The sequence below is a fragment of the Pinus tabuliformis genome, chromosome Q (assembly GCF_031772625.1).
Source record: "Pinus tabuliformis cultivar Carrire ecotype Pingquan chromosome Q, CPIR1, whole genome shotgun sequence".
In the NCBI taxonomy this organism is placed as follows: domain Eukaryota; kingdom Viridiplantae; phylum Streptophyta; class Pinopsida; order Pinales; family Pinaceae; genus Pinus; species Pinus tabuliformis.
The window spans coordinates 99789126-99810294 of record NC_142296.1 but is presented as its reverse complement, the minus strand read 5'-3'; the positions used below and the strand labels follow the sequence as shown (position 1 = coordinate 99810294).

Sequence of the window (21169 nt, the reverse complement as noted above, 5' to 3'; positions counted from 1 at the left end):
GTTCATCAGTTACCATTTCATGATAACAAAATTTGATAAAATGGACTATCCTTCGAAGAAAACTAATAGTCATTGCAATTCCAATGCGAGAAGTAGCACACCTGACTTATAGCGACTGTATAAATCTTCTCCTCAAACCGCAAAGCAACTTTTTTCAGTTCATTCATTCCATCTGCACCCGTATGTGGCAAGTGTCTCTGAAGAGTGTCCATTCTGCACAAAATAACAATAGCGTTATAAACCTACTTTCATGGTTTCTATTAGCAAACCAACCAATTGCAAGATGTTTTTGCAAACTTAGAAAGACCAGTATTTCTTTGCATAAGATCATATAGCTTTGACAGAGTTCACAGACCAATCAGGTAAATTGAATTAACAAAATCCCAGATAGCAAATTCAAGTAGATCACCAATAATTGGTGCATTCGCAATTTCTCAGTGAAAATAATGCTTATTGCTTGGAATTTGATGTACATTTTTCAAGGTATAGAAGTCTGATTATTGATATGCTTGATCCAAAAAATGGAAAATAAAAATTGTCCATCTCGACATTAACCCAACTAGACCTGGTAATCAAACCAAACAACAATCCCAGTTCACTATTCATTATACCCTAATTGCTACAAGCTGGAAGAACCAAAACCCATTAAGCCTCTAATCAATTACAAGTACACAACTCTTGCAAATAAGTATAGAAAGAAATATACCCTATCAATGTAGTATTGGCAGACAAGTTAATTTATTGGGCTTTGTAATCAATAGGCAACAACAATCAGTGCTTCAGCTATGTACTGTAACTTCAATCTGGCATTTCCTTTTGATGAATTCCAGGACTATGTGCATGCTAAACCATGTGTCCCTAAAGAATTCTGGGTTGCAAATAATTGAAAATTGTTTATCTCTTTGGTTAGATGATCAGATGATCAGACAAATAAAATCCTAGTTTGCAGCTTGATCACAGTTACTTATTTGATAGGCAAAATTATATGTGTGGCTTATAAATCAGGTGTATAAACAATAACATAGCTTGTACCAGAGAACATAAATCACTAGAAAACCTCTGATTTTTTATTGTGGTCTGGGAAAGTTTAAGGTTCAATCATAACATCACGCTTATTAGGCACGCTGGTTGTCCAGAAATTTTGATATCATCGCAATTTATCTTGTTTCACTCATAACAGTTTTAATGACCCTCGGAACTCTCTAAAGAATCCCCAATAAAGCATTTAACAAAACCATCTCAAACTGGGGGTGAATGATAAAAGCCCATTAATCCTGTTTTGCATGTCCAGAAGAAAGAAAGTTCGCTCATATGGGTGTCGGCCCATTTGATTTATAAGATGAGAAAATCGCATATCCTTTATATCTCTGGAAAAACGATATCCCACAAACCTGGATCTAATAAATTGAAGCCCTCCGACCAACGTTCCTTGCTACGTATTTAACAAAATAATCATTTCCAAGAGTGAATGAATGCATTAAGCTCAACAACGAAGGCATGGGGATATTTGGTATTCTCAAAGGGCAAGACTGTGTCCTGTTCTATAGCAGTATACCAGAGCCCTTCCTCCTTCCAACCAAACATAATTTAAAATTCCACAATCATAAGCAGATTGTCTATGGATTGATTGAGCTCACCTAAACTATCATCAATCAATAAAACCCCAAATCTACATTCAAATATCGACCATGACCCAAATCAAAACACCAAACAAAAAAAACAAGAGAGATGGGTGTTGTGAGCAGATTGAGTACATCTTATTGACGATCTTCTGCCTGGATTCCTCATTCCTCCAGTTGTTGGTCTCCATGGCGCTCTCCAGCTATGGAAAACGAAGAGAAAGGAGTGTTGTGCAGAGGATTTGGGGCGAGGGTGCGTGGTTTTTACCAATATTATACAGAAAGAAAGCGGATAAAAGCGGTCCGTCCGCCTTGGTGTTAATTTCCGTTGACCCCAAGACCGAAAGCCGTGGGAGGGTGGTTGAATCTATCACAAAACGCGAATTAAAAAATTAGAAAACTACGATGACGACGATAAATATATCATCGCGAATTAAAAAATTAGAAAACTACGATGACGACGATAAATAAATCATAGTACCATTGGTGTCGGGTAGCGGTGCAGCACAAAAATAAAAAAGAATGAAAGAAGAAAGAAAGAAATTATTTTAATGTTCATGACATTAAAGATAGTTTATGGGACAGATTGCTTCTTCATCTGCTTGATGTATTCGGCTTTTTTTTGTGAAGCTTCACAATAAATGCTTCCATCTTCTCGACAAACCCCTCGTTAAATAAATTATCCCAAAAGCTAGCTGCCAGCGTATCTGCATAACTTTCCATGTTGTCTTTGAAGGCCTCACATTCTAAAATGAAATGTTTTTTTGTTTCCACTTTTCCGGAAAATCAAAAAATGCATACCCTTTCCTCCCACACTTCCTTTGGCCTTTTCCAGCGCCCTGTTTCACAACGGAGTTGATGAGAATTAGTCCTTACCTGAGCAATAAGAATTTTGGCCCTCCAAGAGATATTGGCCTCTATGTATGCTTTTGGTTGATGATTATGAGTGGGATTAAACACTTCAATATAGTAATTTTTCTTTCTTCCTAGCTCCTTATCCCAAGTACGTTTGTGGAACTTTTCCATAACAAAAGTTTTTATCTCTTTGTTGTTTATGGGACACGCGTTCAAGCAAATACCCCATTTACTAAACCATTTGTTATTTTGCTGCATCCAAGTTTTTTTGCTCTTGCACAATCTATCATTAAAGACAACCTTAGGCCATCTACCCTCTTCCATTTGCTCAATTTTTTTTAAATACCTTATGACTCGCACCATAGCAATTGCTTCAATAGGAGCAGTCCCTGTTTCACTTAACAAGATATCATAAGAAACTGCACTTTTAATCTTAAATTTGTTTGTAATCAAACGCTTCTGAATTTTCTCAATTTGTCTCCACTACATGTCGGAGGTACTGCTAGCCCACAGTTCACAACCATAGAGAATCACCGGAGTCACTAGAAGCCCAAAAAGAGTTTGAGTGGTCTTCCAGTCCCATAACTCTGCCTCTTTACACCTATTTTGAAAAGCATAAAATGCTTTCGAACCCCCCAAAGTTCTTTTATTTCTACAACCATTCCAGCTTAGATTTTTGTTGAATAAATTCTGAGGTATTTGTAATCCGCAACTTCTTCCAAAATGTTGCCTTCAAAGTAGAACTTATGTTGGTTATGCTTTCTTTTCTTAGAGAAGACCACTACTTTCGTTTCGCTGATATTGACTTGCATCCCCACACTTCTACAAAAATGCTCAACGGATAGTAAGTGCTCTTACAAACCAAGAGTCGATTTAGCAATCAGAATAAGGTCATTTGCATACAAAAGAAGCCTTATAACAGACTTGCACAAATAGATACCATCACCCCCTTGCGAATTTAACCATTCCTCAAGCTCGTCGATATATACACCAAAAAGGGTAGGAGACAGTGGGCAACCTTGCTTGACCCCAATATCGCTTCTAAAATTTTTAGAAATTCCTGTTGAAGTTCTAATTTTGACTTTCACCTCTTCATACAGCCTATGCACAGCTGCTCTCAAATGTTTAGGAACCCCAAGTTCCTCCATTCTTTGCCAAAGTTTATCCCTAGGAACTGAGTCAAACGCTTTTCTGAAATCAACAAAGCAACAAAAGACTTCTTCATTTTTCTCCCAAACTTTTTCAATGATGTGCCTTAAAGTTATGCAATGATCAACTGTGGAATGCTTAGGTCTAAAACTTGCTTGCCCTTTAGCACGCTTATCTCTTTCTTTTGCCCACTTGCTAATTTTGTTTTCTAGCATGCTTCCAAATAGCTTTGCAAACAAAGGGTTTATCATGATGGTTCTATAATTGGAGGGATTATTGACGTCGCCGCTCTTGAAAAGAGGTATTGCCAGACTAGTTGTCCAATCTGTGGGGAGCCCTTGTTGTATGATGTTGTTGAAGATTTTTGTAATGTGAGGTGCAAGAATCTTTGAGCCCCACTTTAGATATTTTGCTTGGAGTTCAACTAAGTCTTTTGCTTTTCCAACACCCAACTTCTTGATACCCATCTCTACCTCTTGTACTGTGAAGAGTTTAGTATCAGTGTTGACCAAGGGGGGAGGGTCAACCTTGGGAACCTGCTCATAGAGTTGTCTTGCATAGTCAAACCATTTAGAAGCTGTACTATTATTTCCAATTTGTATCTTTTTCGATTGGAGCTCATTCCAAAATAATTTGGGATTATTTTTCCCAAGGAAGATTAGTTCTTCCCTCCTTGAAACCATGAAATCAGCCTTTTTCTTGCTTAATAAATGCTTGTAAGATTTGAGCTCCTTGTTTGACTCTTTCCACATTCTCCTTGCCTTTTTGCATTCCTCGTCAAACCAAGCATTAACCGGAAAGCAATTTGTTTTAGACTTCTTAATTTTTGTTCTTAAAAACTTTTCAAGTGCGCATTGAATTAAATGTGTTAATTCATGACTATGAAGGTTGTGAATTGTAATTTTCTCCTTCTCAAAGAGCCTCTCTAGCGTCATTTTGAAGGTATTACAATTTTTTGGGGTCAAAAGAATTCTGCCCTATGGGAGATTTTGTTGGACATGCTGAATTTTTGACTCTAATTGTTTCTTTCCAATCCAAGAGAAACATAAATAAATTGGCTTGTGATCTGATTTCAAATCCCACAGCTGATCTCCAACCAAAACTTCTTCCATTTTCTCACACAAACCATGCGAGCAAATTACATAATCTACCACACTTGCTCCATTGTAAGTATTGCAAGTAAAATTACCGGACTTTGCCCATCTAGTCAAGCCATTACAAATGACTAAATCAAAGGCCCCACATAGAGTAAGCAATTGTTCACCAAAGAGATTGTAGCCCTTGTCCTCTGAAATTCTTTCCCATTGATGATTACTTTATTCTGTAAGCCAAATAGGATCACAATCATCTTTACAACAAAGAATGCTAGCTTGCTCACTTGCAGTCCTAGCATTGAAATCACCCACTATAAGGACTTCACCTAGCTGAGAATATGTTGCAATATCCGCTTTTAAAGCTGCAAATGGATCTTTGTGGTCAAGCCCTCTACCTTTGTAGATTTTTGAAACATGTGGCGCAAAATAACATGTTGCAATTCTGATGTGGTTTCCGTTGGAGTCTCTGCTTAGACTATTTAACATGCTAGACTGGATCTGTTTCTTCAACTTGTCCTGACAATGAACCACACTAGTTGGTTCGAAACGCGTCGACAAAGGTCTTTCTATATGTGATTTACGCCGAAATTCTTCTTATAACTATGATGGATCACAGAAGCCTCAATTCTACAAATGGTTTCCATTTTCTGATATTTTAAACCAAATGAATTGCTTATTTGAGTCTTATTTTTCTAACTGAATGAGACGACCTTCTTTCTCCCTTACTAAAACCATGATACCCCCGTGCCCTTTGCCATTCCCTGCTACCTTGTTCCACACTGCCATCTTCCAGTATCCTTCAAACGAAGGTGTCTTGCACCCTTCATTTTCATGTGTTTCTATGAGGCAAATTATGTCTCTATTTTCCGCAATAGGCCTTAACCCAGGTCCTCGTCTCCATGGGTAACCTCTGCAGTTCCAAAAAACTAATCTTAAGGAAACTTGGGTATGACTTGATTGCTATTTATTTTGACATGCAAGACTCACATTTGAGTCTGTCCCTGTTTTCTCATACTGACCTTGCTTTCTGATTTCCTATTGAAGAGTTTGTTGCCTATTCTTTATTACCATCTTGCTGCTTTGTTCTGGAAGGAGGTCCAAATTGCGCTATCACAACTTTGCCTTTATAAATCCATGTTCTCTTTCCTTCATCTCTTGCTGCCCTAACCTTTAAAATTTCCTCTCTTCTTTCCTCCTATTGTTTTACAGTGAAATCTTCTTCTAGGAAAAAACGAGAACCCCTCAAGAGATGTTTCTTGCTTAGAATAATATATTTATCACGCAAGCTAGGCATAATGACTTTTATGGGCCTGGCTCTCTCCCCGTTAAACTTACCCACCCTCCATGCTTGGCATATTTGTCCTTGCCATAGCAACTTGTCTTTCAAGAAGTCTCTTGCAAGGTCAAGAGTACATTCATTTTTTCCATAGTCTTTCACCCCTTTAATAATTATGTTTGCTGCCCTATTTTGCCTTTCCTTGCCTTCACTATCTTGCATGTTGTCAACCTGAATATTTGTTTCTCCTTCCTTATTAGCAGAATTGCTAATAACTTGAGCCCAAGTTTGGAAACTTTGGTGGAATCTTCTTTCATTTCTTCTCTTGCGTTCTCTTCATGGTCGTTTATTTGGACAATCATTTTCCCTTTATCCTGGGATGATTTCACATTCACCACCTCTGTACTTTCCACTACAGATTTCTTTATGTTTTGCACATCCACTTTCATGTGTTGCCATTCTGTCTTCCCTATCAGGAGAGCTTCCTGTAGCAATGCCACTTGTTCTTCTAAAATTTTATTGCTTTCTGCTAACGCCTTGTTCTCAGCCATTATTATATGAATTTTATGATCTCTTTCCTGCCCTTTAGCTTCTAAAACCTCCTACCTTTGTTTTGCATTTAACAATTCTTTCACATAAAGATCAGATGACCAGGGGAGAGGTGTGGATGTGGGACTATACAAGGCAAAATCATCAATGGTTTTTCCTTTGGACTTCTTGTTGCCACGTGCTTGCGGAAGAGACTTGTTTGAGTGTTTTTGCGAAAGACTCGATTACTTTTCTTTTTACACTGTTTCTTCCTTGTTTGCTCCCATTTTAGATGGGCTATTCTTCGTTTTAAAATGCCCCGATATTGTTTGGCATTGACTCAAACCCACCTCCCAGCGTTGGCGGATGAGGCAATTTTCACTTGTCCTAAATCATTTGTCTCCACATGTTCTGAAATTTATGGTTCCTTTGTCATGTTTGAATGCATTTGTTGTTGCTTGCTCGCTGCTCAATACTTCCACTGCATAAAAACTCCCTGCTTTCACACTGCTCACTGTTCGCTGCTCGCTGCGATCGCTGCTGCCCACACTGCTCTGCTTATATCGCTGACCACCCTGCTCACCATGTTGCTCTGACCACACTGCTCACCACGTTGCTCTGCTCATAGATGCCCTGAATATATGTTTGTCAGAGGTGACCCCAGTGTGAGTGCAGCCATTTTTCAGAAGTGAATGCCTTACTTCACTTCTGAATGCCTTAACCCAAAAGACCAGATTGGAACAGGTGGGAAGAAGTGAGTAACCACCAACATCAATGAAGCAATTCGGGAGTCTGATACCGAAGAGTCGCAATCTGCAACTGGGCAGGACAGATTCGACTCCCGCAGGGTTTCTCACGGGTAACTGATATTTTCGCGATTTTTACCGTTCTGGGCCTCTACCTGTAGGGATTCTGTGGACAAGACTGTAACAAAGCGATTAGCCACCAATGTCTGGGACAGATTCGACTCCCGTAGGGTTTCTCACGGGTAACTGATATTAGAGCGATTTTTACCGTTCTGGGCCTCTACCTGTAGGGATAAGGGGCAAAACCTGGAGTCGCTATTTTCTATTGTGTCCTGGAGCAGAAACTCCACTCCAAGCTCTATAGCAGAGAAATTTCTATGACAGAATCCGGATCGACGAGAATTTGGATTGAATCCGGTGTGTGGACGTAAAGGAATCAGTATAAGGAGACTTGTGAGGTTGGACTACAGAACTGGGATTGGAATCTCATCGTCAAAAACCCCTTTTCCGAATCTACGCTCTTGTTACTGCCCTAATTTTGGCTGTTATGAAATGCAATACGCGTGTCCATTGGCGTACCCACCAACCACTCAGCGCCCGTGATTCCCATTTGTTGCTTCGCCGTTAGCGCCCTTTTTATTGGATGCCCAATGTCTCAAGTCATGAAAACACAGACGAGGAACCACTCTAAACCGGATTTATTGTGTGGATTCTTTGACTCCCAGTGGACTTCGTTACCAAGTTTTTTAACTAATGTGTTTCGGTATTTTCCAATTGGGTTTTGGTAGGTAAAATATTTTTATTTTAAAATATTGAATATTTATTTATTATAGATATATAATTTTTTAGGGTTAGTTTAATTACTCAAGTTTTTGTAATTAAAATATATTTGCTATTTAGAACTCATGGTTTTAATTTTTGGGATACTTTTGGGGTTAGATTTTGTTGTTGAGCCGATAAAAAGTGATCTTTTAAGATGGATCTGTTTGGTACAAATATTTCATGGACGTAACGGTCACTGATCTTCGAGGTCCATGAACCACATAGAAACCTTCGGGTGGATCTGCCAGTAGCCATAGCGGTCACTGATCTCCGAGGTCCATGAACCGCATAGAAACCTTCGGGTGGATATGCCATGGAAGTAGCCGTAGCGGTCACTGATCTTCGAGGTCCATCAACCACATAGAAACCTTCGGGTGGATATGCCATGGAAGTAGCAGCACCAACGTCCATGAACGACATAGAAAAAAAAAATATTAGTCCATGAACCACATAGAAAAAAATTATTTATTATAGATGTATAATTTGATTGTAGCGTGGATTTGGAGTATATCCTAAAATTGTTTATGTTTGGTTAAAATCTTGTCTTCTTTAGATGCAAGGGAATAGGTTAACAACCTCATACTCAAAGATATTTTGTAAGAGTGAAAACTTGCCTCCTTTCCAAGTGGTGTGGTTTCCTCTTACTAATATTATGTGTGAATAAGCATTAGTGGATAACATTTAAGCAGTGAAATCAAATAATAAATATTTTTTCCCACAAACAAGAAAATATCATATATTAATTTAATGCCTAACTAAACTTTGATCTTAAAAGTATATACAAATAATATCATATCTATATTACATACAAATATTACAAATCAACCTAAGCCATAATTATATGGCTAACTCAAAAGTAAAAAAAACACCTACTAAACACATCAAAATAAATACTACATATATCTCATGTCCTATGTTATCTCCAATTGCTTCGTCTCCTTCTATCCATCCTTTTCCTCCAAGAAACCCATCTTCTAGTCCTCTGGCCTCTTCGAGCCCTCCTCCCCTTCGATTTCTTAAACTTAATTTTGACAAGGCATCTAAAGGCAATCTAGGTTCTACTAGTTTTGGAGGAATCTTTCGTTACAACCATGGGAAACTAGAGTTCTTACTCGCAAATAGTATGGGACATTCAAGTAACAATGCAACTGAGTTTTTAGCTCTAGAGACTAGCCTTGTTATCACATCATCACAAGGCTTCTCTAGGCCGATTGTGGAGTGTGATTCTCAACTAGTCATCTCAATAGTAAAGAAATTGATTAATGGAGCTTCTTCCGGAAAATTTTGCCACAGCTAGAGATTGAAAAAGTATATCACACATATTAACTATTTGATCCACATGATTCCATTCATTATTCTCTCTTAAGTCAGGAGAATAAACAATAAAGTATTGAACCTTTTGGTCAATTTCAAAAGCAATGACATTCACTTTCATCTTTCAACAAGCTATAACAATAACTTGTGAGAGGACTAGAGATCTGGACTTATCGATTTGATAAACAAATATTGATAAATCCCGTTGGGGTGGAAGAACATGAAGAACTCGCTAACAATGAGGAGTAGCTTTGCAACAAACCAAATCTTGCACCTAAAATTAATCCAACAATTCTATGCACTATTAATGTTTTTGCATCCTCTTGATGGTTTCAATTAACTTATGGGTTTTCTACTTTACTTGGAATTTACCAGTGATGTGGCATAATGAAGTCTTAGTCAATAGATCTTTTTGTATGTATTTGGTTAGTGTATGAGCATTTGGTATAAAAGTCATTAACTTTTGGGATAAAAGACATTAACTTATGTTGTTGAGTTGCTTTCCAATCTAGCAAACTATGGCAAAATGATTTTGATATTATGTAATTTAGTTTCAAATATCTCGAGGTGCAAACCTTTCCTCAAGTTTTGTAGTAAAAAAGAGGTTTGCATATTGAGAAACTTGAACCGTCTCAGTGTTTCATAGATCCAAAGTTAATATGGACATATGCAAGTATTTATAATAATTATTATTCTTATTAGTGCATGCCGAAGGCCATAACCATAACAATCAATTTATTGTTCACTTTGTATTCATTAACCTTTTGACTATAATTTTTAACATTTTTTTTATTGTTTTATATATATATATATATAACAATAAAAAAAAATGTTAAAAAGTATAGTCAAAAGGTTAATGAATACAAAGTCAACAAATATATATATATATATATATATGAATTTCATTTATTTGTTATGCTATTCATGGATTGAAGTGTTCTTACACAATTGCAAAAAGCTAGAGGTTTTTTTGAGCTTTTGCCAAGTTTCCTAACTTTTATAACTTTATGGCTCTAGAAAGGCCGATTTGACAAATTTTTAAGCCAAAAAGACTCTAATTTTTGCGAGTTTTTGTTGATTAACTAATTTTTAAAACCAAAAAAAAAAATTAAAATATTGAGTTTATCACAACGATATATAATATAGTTAGACCTAATTAACTTAGATTGATAATATATATTTATAACAAGGACTACATAGTAGCTAATACCTGTCGTTTAGCTTAAATATAGCTTAATTAAACTAAAAAATAATAAAAATAAATATTTAATCAAAAAAATAAAACAACTAATAAAACATTATATTGTTGAATGTCATCACCAAAAATTAAGAAATATGATAAAATAATATTGTTTATATATATATGCGTGTGTGTTATTATATATATATATATATATATATATATATATTTATATTTATTTATTAAAATATGTTTGTAATATAATAATAAGTTATCTTAAATTGAAAATATGGACAAAAAATGAATAATTCATGAAAACGGAAACAATAGAAAGAGAAAAAAAAATAAAATTAAAAAGTTAAATAAAAATAAATAAAACTAAAAACAAAAAATTAGTAACTAATTGAAATGGAAGTTACTAAACAACCCATAATGAGACCTCAACCAATCACTTTATATATATATATATATATATATATATATATATATATATATATATATATATATATTAACAACAATGAGTACTTGATATATTAATTTTGCGCTCGGTCGCAGCGAGATACACGGGTGAATTACATTTGAATTTGCCCTTGGGCTTCTACATTGTCGTTTCCATCATGATTTACAGAGCCCAGATGTTCTTGACCATTACAAAAATTTACAACAGACACAATACTCTTATTTAGCCTACTGGTATATATTCGGCCAAATTGACACAACAAAATGACATAGAAGAAACCAAACATAGAAAGGAGTAGTTAGCCAGTAGGGTCAGTTGGACGATTCAGATCAATGTATGAATTATGGACTTCATATTTGCTTTGTTCATTATCGGGAGACCCTATCTTTGACAACAACAATTGTATGTCTTCGATCATTGTTCTCAGTGCAACTACCTCGTCCTCAAGCTTGTCGAATTGCTTCCCTTTCGCATCAATGTATTCTGAGTTTTCATAAGCCACCACCCTTTGACGATACACCAAGTCCTTTATGCCAAAGAGTTGCACTTTAATCTCGGCCAATTCCTTTGCACAATGTAGGCATAAAGACAGAGTCAGGGGGGTGGGGGGTGCAGAACTCTAAAGTCGACCTGAGGCATGGCATGGTGCTTTCTTCCCCGACACCTAGCCAGAGCGAGGGCATCTGCTGCCCCAAAAACATGAATCCATCTTCAAAATGATGGGACAGGGCCGAGGAGTAGTGTGTCAAAAAATTCCCTCCTAAGATGATCTTTCCAGAGCCTACCCAAGCAAATTGGAGAACTACCAAAAAGGGAGGGTGCAAGTCCAATCATAGAGAGAGAATGAGAACTCGCACCCCATAAAAGCAACCAAATTCTCAAGCAATATGAGAGGGGGGAGAAATTCATCTGATATTTATAACTGCGACCCTGTAGAAACCGGCCCGAGCCGCCATGATCCTAATATGACCTCATCATTTCCCTTTGTGGAGAGAGATTGGCCATGATTTCTAGATGGGTTGTCCTTTTTGGGCCATGGGGAGTAAATGTTGCATGCAAGGAGAGAGGCTTCGCATGGAAACCAACCTCGATCACGTGCAATGAACCTTTAGTAATGAAATCGACCTGAGAAGTCTCACACTTATATGTAGATTCATGTTTAACGACACCACGTGGAGGGGAAAGAGGTGGCCACGCAACAGGGGATAAAGGAGAGGTGTCATTGCACAGACATACGGGGAAGGACAAAGAATAATCAAGTTGTTGACGAGAGGGGAGTGATGAGGGATGAAAAAGGTAGCCAATACATTATTGCTATAACATGTATGGGGGAGAGGGTGATAGGGCAGCGGCTAAAGACCCCATTGATTTCAAAAGTTCCTTCGAACAAACGACAGGCTTTATTGGCCATTAGAATAGCTTCACTGTTAAGGTTTAAGAGGATATGCCAAGCTTGAAAGGTTTCAAAGGAGGAAAGGATTCTCTGAGCACGAAGAAGAGTTTGGCTTAGATGATTGTCTTGGAAAAGATATGAGTTTCTGAGGTGCCTGATGATTAGATAGGAGTCTCCCAAGATTATGATGCTTTTTATTTCCGACTTCATGGCTAAGAGGAGCCCCATATACAAGTTGTAAACTTCTACTTGATTGTTGGTCTTGATGCCTAGACCCCATGCAAACTTATCCACAATGATTCCATCGGGATTAAAGAGAATCCCTCCCCCTCCTACCAACCCCACAAATAAATAAATTTAAATAATAATAAGAATTAACAAAAAATGGATTCTCAATGTTAAACTATGGATAAGTGGCATAATTTTTTCGTCAAAGACAAACTAATATTTAATTAAAGCAAAATGGAACGTGTAATACCATGCCTAAGTCATAATATATCTATATATATCTATATATATATATATTAACTACTAATATATATTTTTAATGTATACTATTAAGTAATGATATTCATATATAAAAGATCACTATATATTATCCATCTCAACTCCAAATCTACCAAGTGCTGAGAGGGATCAAATCTCTTTTCACTCTAAAAGAAGTTTGCATCTCAAGAGATTAGATCACTCTCGACGCTTACTATATGCAAATTTAAGATGGATCTAGGCTCGTTTAATTATTAATTATAATTATAATTATTATTTTTTATTTTTTTAATGTGATCTGACCGAGTCAAAATGTTAAACGAGACATTACATTACAACATCTCTACCATACTAGACTAGAGAGTGCCTCTCAGCACAATAATTTAATTTTAATATTACTAATTAATTAATTTGGGTTTAAAGCCCCAAGGGTTAGCTTAAGTGGTATAGAGCGATGTGTGAAGTTATTTGATATTGTTGGTAGTTGTTACTCATCACAAGTTCAACTATATTTGATTCTCTTGTAACGATGCCCTGTAATCATGGCCAACAGTTTGTGCGGTTTACCATCCACGAAATGTGGGAAAGTACTTTGAGATTTTCCATGCTTTCATTCCAAGTTATATAAAAATAAAAAATAAAATTTACTAATTAATTAATTTATAATTAAACAAACATATAATATAATATAGTGTGTGCGTGTAGTTTGAATACATTGCTACAAATAAGGGGGAAGAGGTAACAACTGAGAGGCGGTTCGAGGGAGAAAACGCTAGTGGTGGGTTTATAGATCTGCGAGTCATCCTTGCTGATTTTTCGTGAATCCCTTTGCCTCTTCTAAATATAGTCTTCAATATTGGTTTTTTTCTCTTTTCACATTGGATTTTTGCATAGAGTGGAGGGCGGGGCAACTGGATACCTGACCGCCCTCACCCCCTTTTCTTCAACTGTGGTTCATGGTCACTAAGTGGACGCTACATCCATGGGTAATAATCCCGGCAGATCCACCCAAAGGGATCTACCCGCCAACTTATCTGTTCGGGCCTAACCCCAAGGGCATCGAGGATATTTGACCCCGTGACCTCCCAATTGGCGAGGTAATTAGCAACGGGAACTCAACCAATTGAGTTATCCCTTGGGGATTTTTTCAAATGTGGTTCACAGTCACTAAGTGGTCTCTACATCTACAGATAATAATCTGGGAATATCCACTTGAAATGATCTACCCATTGGCTTATCTCATCAGGCCTAACCATAAGGGCATCGAGAAGATTTGACCCCGTGACCTCCCAATTGGCAAGGTACTTAGCAATGAGAACTCGACCAATTGAGCTATCCCTTGGAGCTCGCTCCCGCCCTCGCCCCCTAGTCCATACTTCATAAGTTTTTTGGAACCAATGTTTCTTCATCTATTCTGGTGGGTGCCTCTATCTTTGTAGGTTTCCTTTTGTGGTTTGGTTGTTGGTTTTTGGGTTGATAGAGGGTCTGGCTCATTACTGTCCACATTCTCACATTGTTTTGGACATTCCCTAGAAATTTGGTTGCTCAGTCATTTAAGTTTGATGTTGACTCCCTATTTTTGGGCCATGTGGCTTCTTCTTTTGTCATCAGGGGTCAACAAATTTGGGCTCATGAAGCGGGTTCTTTTTTCATCTCGACGACTCTTTCTTTTTTCCTGGTGGTTTGTCTCTAGAATATTGGTTGTCACGGGTTTCATTTGGTCTTAGCAACCCTTTTATTTTCGTTTGTGTCTAGTGACTTCTCTTTGGTGTTAGAGATGGGGTTCGCTGACCTTTACATTTGAGTTGCCTCATATTTCTCCAAAACTTGCCTCCATTCCTTTCAGGGTTTCAGCCTAGTTTGTTATCGACCCATATTTGGGGACCTGTGACATCCTTGTTGGGTTTTGTTTGAAATGTTTTTTATTGTATTGGTTGCCCATTTCAGAGCATGTTATGGTGATTTTATTGGGGTTATTTAGCGGGCCTACGTGCCCTATATTTTGTATTTGTATCGATCATGTTTTGAATATGGATTGCATACACACATGGTGTGTCTACAGAATGTGATTTTATTTTCTTTAATAAAAATTACAGTTTCTTTCTTTGGATATATATACACACACACACACACACAATGTGGTTCACAGACCCAAGAGATTGATGACTTCTATGTCCATAAAATATTTATACCAGGAAGATCCACCTTAAGGGATCACTTCTTGTCGTCTCACCCATAGAGCCTAACTCAAGAGTGTCAAGAGAATTGAACCTATGACCTCTCGATAGCAAAGGTGCTTTAACAACGAGGACTCAACCAATTGAGCTAATCCTTAGAGCTCTCTCTCTCTCTCTCTCTCTCTCTCTCTCTATATATATATATATATATATATATTGTGTATAGTTTTTAGTGATTCTTTGTTGGCCATCATTTGGGTTAATGAGATTCAACAATGTTGCAACTTACACCTTTTTCACAGTTTGGAGGATCTGCTAAGGATAAAGCTTACTTATGTATATTTTTCTTGCATTCATATTTATAGGGAGTGAAACAGGGAGGCAAATTAACTTTCTAAGGAAGGCCTTTAACGTGATCAGGGGATATGCTCCATTGAAGAAGCTTTGAACGATGAACATTCCCAATTCCATCGGCCATGCATGGATGAACTTGTTACTCGAATATAGTCCTTGTTTTTATTATTGTTTACCTTATTATACTTGTTGCAGACATGGTATTACACATTCAATTTTTCTTTGACTACGTATTAGTTTGTCTTTGACCAAAATATTATGTCGCTTATCCATAGTTTAACATTGAGAATTTTTTTTTGTTATTTTTTATTATTTTTTAAATTTATATATTTGTAAGGTGATTGGTTGATGTATTATTATGGGCTCTTCAATAACTCCCAATAATGTTAGTAACTATTTTTTTGTTTTTTGTTTTATTTAACCTTTTTTTGATTTTTTCTTCTTCTTTTCTTCTATTATATCCATTTTCATGAATTATATTTTTTTCACATTCTCACATTGTTTTGGGCATTCCCTGGAAATTTGGTTGCTTAGTCATCTGATTTTGATGTTGACTTCCTATTTTTGGGCCATGTGGCCTCTTCTTGTCATCAGGGGTCAACAAATTTGGGCTCACGAAGCGGGTTCTTTTTTCATCTCGACGGCTCTTTCTTTTTTCCCAGTGGTTTGTCTCTGGAATATTGGTTGTCACGGGTTTCATTTTGGTCTTAGCAACCCTTTTATTTTTGTTTGTGTCTGATGACTTCTCTCTGGTGTTAGAGATGGGGTTCGTTGACCTTTACATTCGAGTTGCCTCATATTTCTCCAAAACTTGCCTCCATTACTTTTAGGGTTTCAGCCTGGTCTGTTATCGACCTATATTTGGGGATCTGTGACATCCTTGTTGGGTTTTGTTTGAAATGTTCTTTATTGTATTGGTTGCCCATTTCAGAGCATGTTATGGTGATTTTATTAGGGTTATTTAGCAGGCCTATGTGCCCTGTATTTTGAATTTGTATTGATCATGTTTCGAATATGGATTGCATACACACATGGTGTGTCTACAGAATGTGATTTTATTTTCTTTAATGAAAATTACAGTTTCTTTCTTTGGATATATATATATACACACACACACACACAATGTGGTTCACAAACCCCAGAGATTGATGACTTCTATGTCCATAAAATATTTATACCAGGAAGATACACCTGAAGGGATCACTTCTTGTCATCTCACCCATAGAGCCTAACTCAAGAGTGTCAAGAGAATTGAACCTATGACCTCTCAATAGCAAAGGTGCTTTAACAACGAGGACTCAACCAATTGAGCTAATCCTTAGAGCTAGCTCTCTCTCTCTCTCTCTCTCTCTATATATATATATATATATATATATATATGTGTATAGTTTTTAGTGATTCTTTGTTGGCCATCATTTGGGTTAATGAGATTCAACAATGTTGCAACTTACGCCTTTCTCACAGTTTGGAGGATTTGCTAAGGATAAAGATTACTTATGTATATTTTGCATTCATATTTATAGGAAGTGAAACAGGGAGGCAAATTAACTTTCTAAGGAAGGCCTTTAACTTGATCAAGGGATATGCTCCATTGAAGAAGCTTTGAACGATGAACATTCCCAATTCCATCGGCCATACATGGATGAACTTGTTTCTCGAATATAGTCCTTGTTTTTATTATTGTTTACCTTATTATGCCTATTGTAGACATGGTATTACACATTCAATTTTGCTTTGACTGTGTATTAGTTTGCCTTTGACCAAAATATTATGTCACTTATCCATAGTTTAACATTGATATTTTTTTTGTTATTTTTTAAATTTATATATTTGTAAGGTGATTGGTTGATGTATTATTATGGGCTCTTCAATAACTCCCATTAATGTTAGTAACTAATTTTTTGTTTTTTGTTTTATTACCTTTTTATTTTGATTTTTTCTTCTTCTTTTTCTATTATATCCATTTTCATGAATTATAATTTTTTCCCCATATTTTCAATTTAAGATGACTTATTATTACATTAAAAAAATAATTTTAATAAATTTAATTATAATATAATATATATATATTAACATAACAAATACTTTATATTCAAAATCTTGGTTACACAACCAAAACTGATTTTACATCACCATATCAAAACTAGCTTCAGTTTGTGCAACTGCTTCCATATCCCAATACAACCATAAAACTATTTTCTCCCCCCATGAGCCTATGAACTATAAAAAAATGGATATCTACCATATACCTGAAAGAATAGACCCCATATCAACGCATAACGACAATACATCAAAAAAACATTAACCGGGATTGGACTTCCTCGCATCCTCGCTTACTTTTTTGCCTTGGTTGCTCGGAATAGCTCCTAAAGCAACTTCTCCTCCATCATTTTGCAACTGGACCACAACTGTCTCAGGCAACCCTATTATGATCTCCTTCACCTCTACAAATATATTGTCACTAATCAAATATGAGTCGGAGGTTATGTTGAAGCCCCGAAAATCGGGTCGACAACAAGGGGGATACCCACCCCGTCCGGACCTTGGTTGGCAGCTCCTTATCCGTTTGGTATAGCGGGTCCGACTGGGGATGATGGGACCAGTTTCCCAATCTAAGGGTGTGTGTGTGCAGAGTTGGATGATGTTGATCTAAGGGTTCTAATCTAAGCTACTTTAATCTAAATCTATGCTATTGTAATCTAATGAAAACAGCACATCTAATCTATGCTAACCCGAGATGTATTTCTTCTATTATGCGATTTAAAGAGATTTCAAATAATAACTGGTAATAAAGATAATTCAGCTATCATAAGAATGGAAATCAATTAAGATGAACCACTTTGCATAAAAAGTTAGGCAAAACAGTTGTGAACAACATATCGCATAATAAGTTATTCATATATCAAACATAAATAAATGACTCCACCGTACAAAAGTGCCAAATGGTAACTCAAACATTCATGCAATAACATATAAACAACTAAAAACTGTATATCACTTTAAGAATATAAGCAGAAATGGCCAAGAGATAAAAGTACCATTTATGACTGGTCCTACTCATAAGTTTCAAGCAACAATGATTTATCTCCACTTGTTCTAATATCTACCAAGAGTACAGAAGTGCAACATCAGTAGCAGATATCAAATGCAAACATTAATAAACCTTGATCCATTCATTCATCAAAACCTCCTCTGAGGGTGCAAAAGTGCATGTTCTGAGGACAAGTTTTTGACAAATTTCTGGACCCTTCTCTAAATGCCTGAGAAGGGTTTAAATACTGCTAACTAAATAACTTAATTACACAAATTTCAGATATGGTTTAAATGATCGCCCTTTATCTAAGCAAACTTATTTCTAAAAATTGAATCTAATTCCTAACTATTTCTGTATTTGCTCCTTAGTGTTTGCGAGCATGCAACATTTGTCTGGGAAGAGTCGGCTGGTCGTCTTCTGCTTTTGCTTGAGCTACGAAAATAGAAATAGCAAGCGCTGGCACCACTTTTTAGTAAACTAGAAGATATTTTTGGGAATCATCTTCTGGCTGGGCAAATTTACTGCGTATATACTTGGTAACAACCCAAATTTCTCTTAAACTGCCTATGCTTTTGCTATCTCGGTTTCCGGACTCGTGGATGACTAAGCAAGTTAGGGACTTTACTTTTTGAACAATTTTCTTAGCGATGCGCGATTAGCGCTAGGCGCTAATCGCGCATCAAAAACTGCCTCCGTTCTTTGATCCGGGCCTGCGCTTTTTCCTTTACCGGGCATAAGCTTCAGAATTTTGTAAACATGCTGCTTTTGTGAGCTTTTGACCTTGAGTGTCGAATCGCCTATTGATATCAGCATCTGTTCAGTAACACTCTGAAATCTACGTTTCTGTTGCATGCAGTATCCGCTTATGAGGGCATCTCTTCTCTGTTCTCCGAGCATTGACGCTTTCCCTTTTTCCTTAGATGTTTCCTGCACATTGCTTCGTGTTGTTTCCTGTTTTTTTATTCCTGCAGTTTACGCAAAGGAAAAAGAGTAATGATAATAATTTTGACACGAAAGCTCTATGCTCTACGAATGTATAAAATCATGACACCTCATAGTGAACTGACTTTTTGAAAAACACAAAACTTGTCCTACATGAATATCTTGGCGTACATTCATTAATTTTCTTTAAGGCGCGCCCCCAATTTTTGGTTTAGGGACAGCTTTTCTTGAATGTTGAGCCGAGGAAAATTTGCGATGGGTGATTTCTGCGACTCGCAGATCGCAGCATCGCAAGATCGCAGATCGCATTTATAGCATATCGCATTTATCGCAGATCGCATTTATCGCAGATCGCATATCGCAGCATCGCAAGATCGTTGCAATTGGTTAAGTTATTTGTGTGCTGTTTATGCGACGTTGCGATATGCGATGTCACATATCGGCCATCGGAGACTTCTTAAGATTTTCATTTATGGGCGCTTCTTAATGTATGCGATGCGATGAATTTCGCGTCGCTTCTTCGCAGTTTTTTATTGTGCTCATAAAGAAATGTTTCACTCTTCTCTGTGCGATGTATTTTTTTTTTTGAGGAGTATAATACAAAATTTTTTATAAAATTTTTTGGATTTTTTACTAAGGGTCCCCACTTCTTTAGTGTTATTGCTAATACTAAAGAAGGAGGGGGGTTGTTGGTGGTCACAACAGTAGCGATTCACTTGGAAGAACCAGTTATCTTTGCTTTTCTATTGAATTCTTTAAACTTCCAAAACAGAAAAATTTTCATAAATCTAAACTTTGTTATGGACAGATAGAGTACATTATGCCTTATTCTATCAATGATATTTTGTTTCAACCTCTTTCTATTCTAATTGTTTGCTTCCTCAGGCTTGTCCTTGTATCTACATCAGCCATTACTTGGTCTTGTAAAGATAAAATAAAGTCTTCTCTGTGTGCTAGCTTTAAAATATGCTCGTTTGTCGTAGGTAGAGCCACTGCTGCCAGTAGGCGTCCATAGCCTCGACAGGGTTACCTGTTACCCAGCAATGATCCTTTATCTTGTTTAAGGTTATCTACAACCTTCAAAGAAAAATCCATATTGACACTTTTTCCTTTTTTATTCTTAAAGAACAATGTCTTGGTTTGGTAGCCAAATTATGACACAGTCATTCACTTGATTTACACTTTTGCTGAACAAGCTGGCTCGTGATGAGACCCCTTGTCTTTTGATTTCAACAATCTTGAGTCATTGCCCTGTTTTGATGGACAGTGTTTGGCAAAGTCAGCAAAGTTATAATACCTATGATCATGATAAGCTGGCTCGTGATGAGACCTCTTATTCTTTGAGATATAGTGTTTCTTGGATTGTCCCTCTGAATGCTGCGATTTTCTTTAACAGGGAGGAAATCATTGTTTTCCTTAAGAAAGCTCTGGACGACAATAATAGAGTTTGAAAACAACAGTTTTACAGAGAATCTTTATTTTTTTATTGATACCTTTCATTGTGCTGATATAAAACAATTCCTTCGCTAAAGGTTGCTTTTATCAAATTTTTTGAAATTGAAACTAGTATCATATCTAGGCTAAAGTTTTTAACTGTATCTGTCAATAATAAAGATCAGATTTTCAAAAAATTTCTATTTATACAAGCGAAAAGCTCAAAATCTGAAATAGAATTGGTGTCTTTTCACGAATACCGATGGTAACCATTAACAACTGGTTTTATTATGAAAAAGAAAAGAA

The 21169-nt window shown here is 36.6% G+C and overlaps 1 protein-coding gene across 6 annotated transcripts in view; it reads right to left on the bottom strand.

Moving 5' to 3' along the window:
* The window catches only part of LOC149218424 (mediator of RNA polymerase II transcription subunit 15a-like), a 261002-nt gene that overhangs the window by 5360 nt on the left and 234473 nt on the right, over positions 1–21169 (bottom strand). Inside the window, exons 1-2 of one of the 6 annotated variants that reach the window (XM_089383971.1) lie at positions 1755–1990; positions 102–213 (exon numbers count right to left, since the gene is read on the bottom strand). The exons of 3 other annotated variants lie outside the window; for them this stretch is intronic. In XM_089383971.1, coding sequence (XP_089240097.1) covers positions 102–213; positions 1755–1810 — 168 coding nt within the window. In that variant the 5' untranslated portion in view covers positions 1811–1990. Of the gene's footprint in view, positions 1–101; positions 214–1754; positions 1991–21169 lie in introns of those variants that run through there. 2 more of the 6 variants (XM_089383972.1, XM_089383973.1) reach the window with 2 other exon arrangements.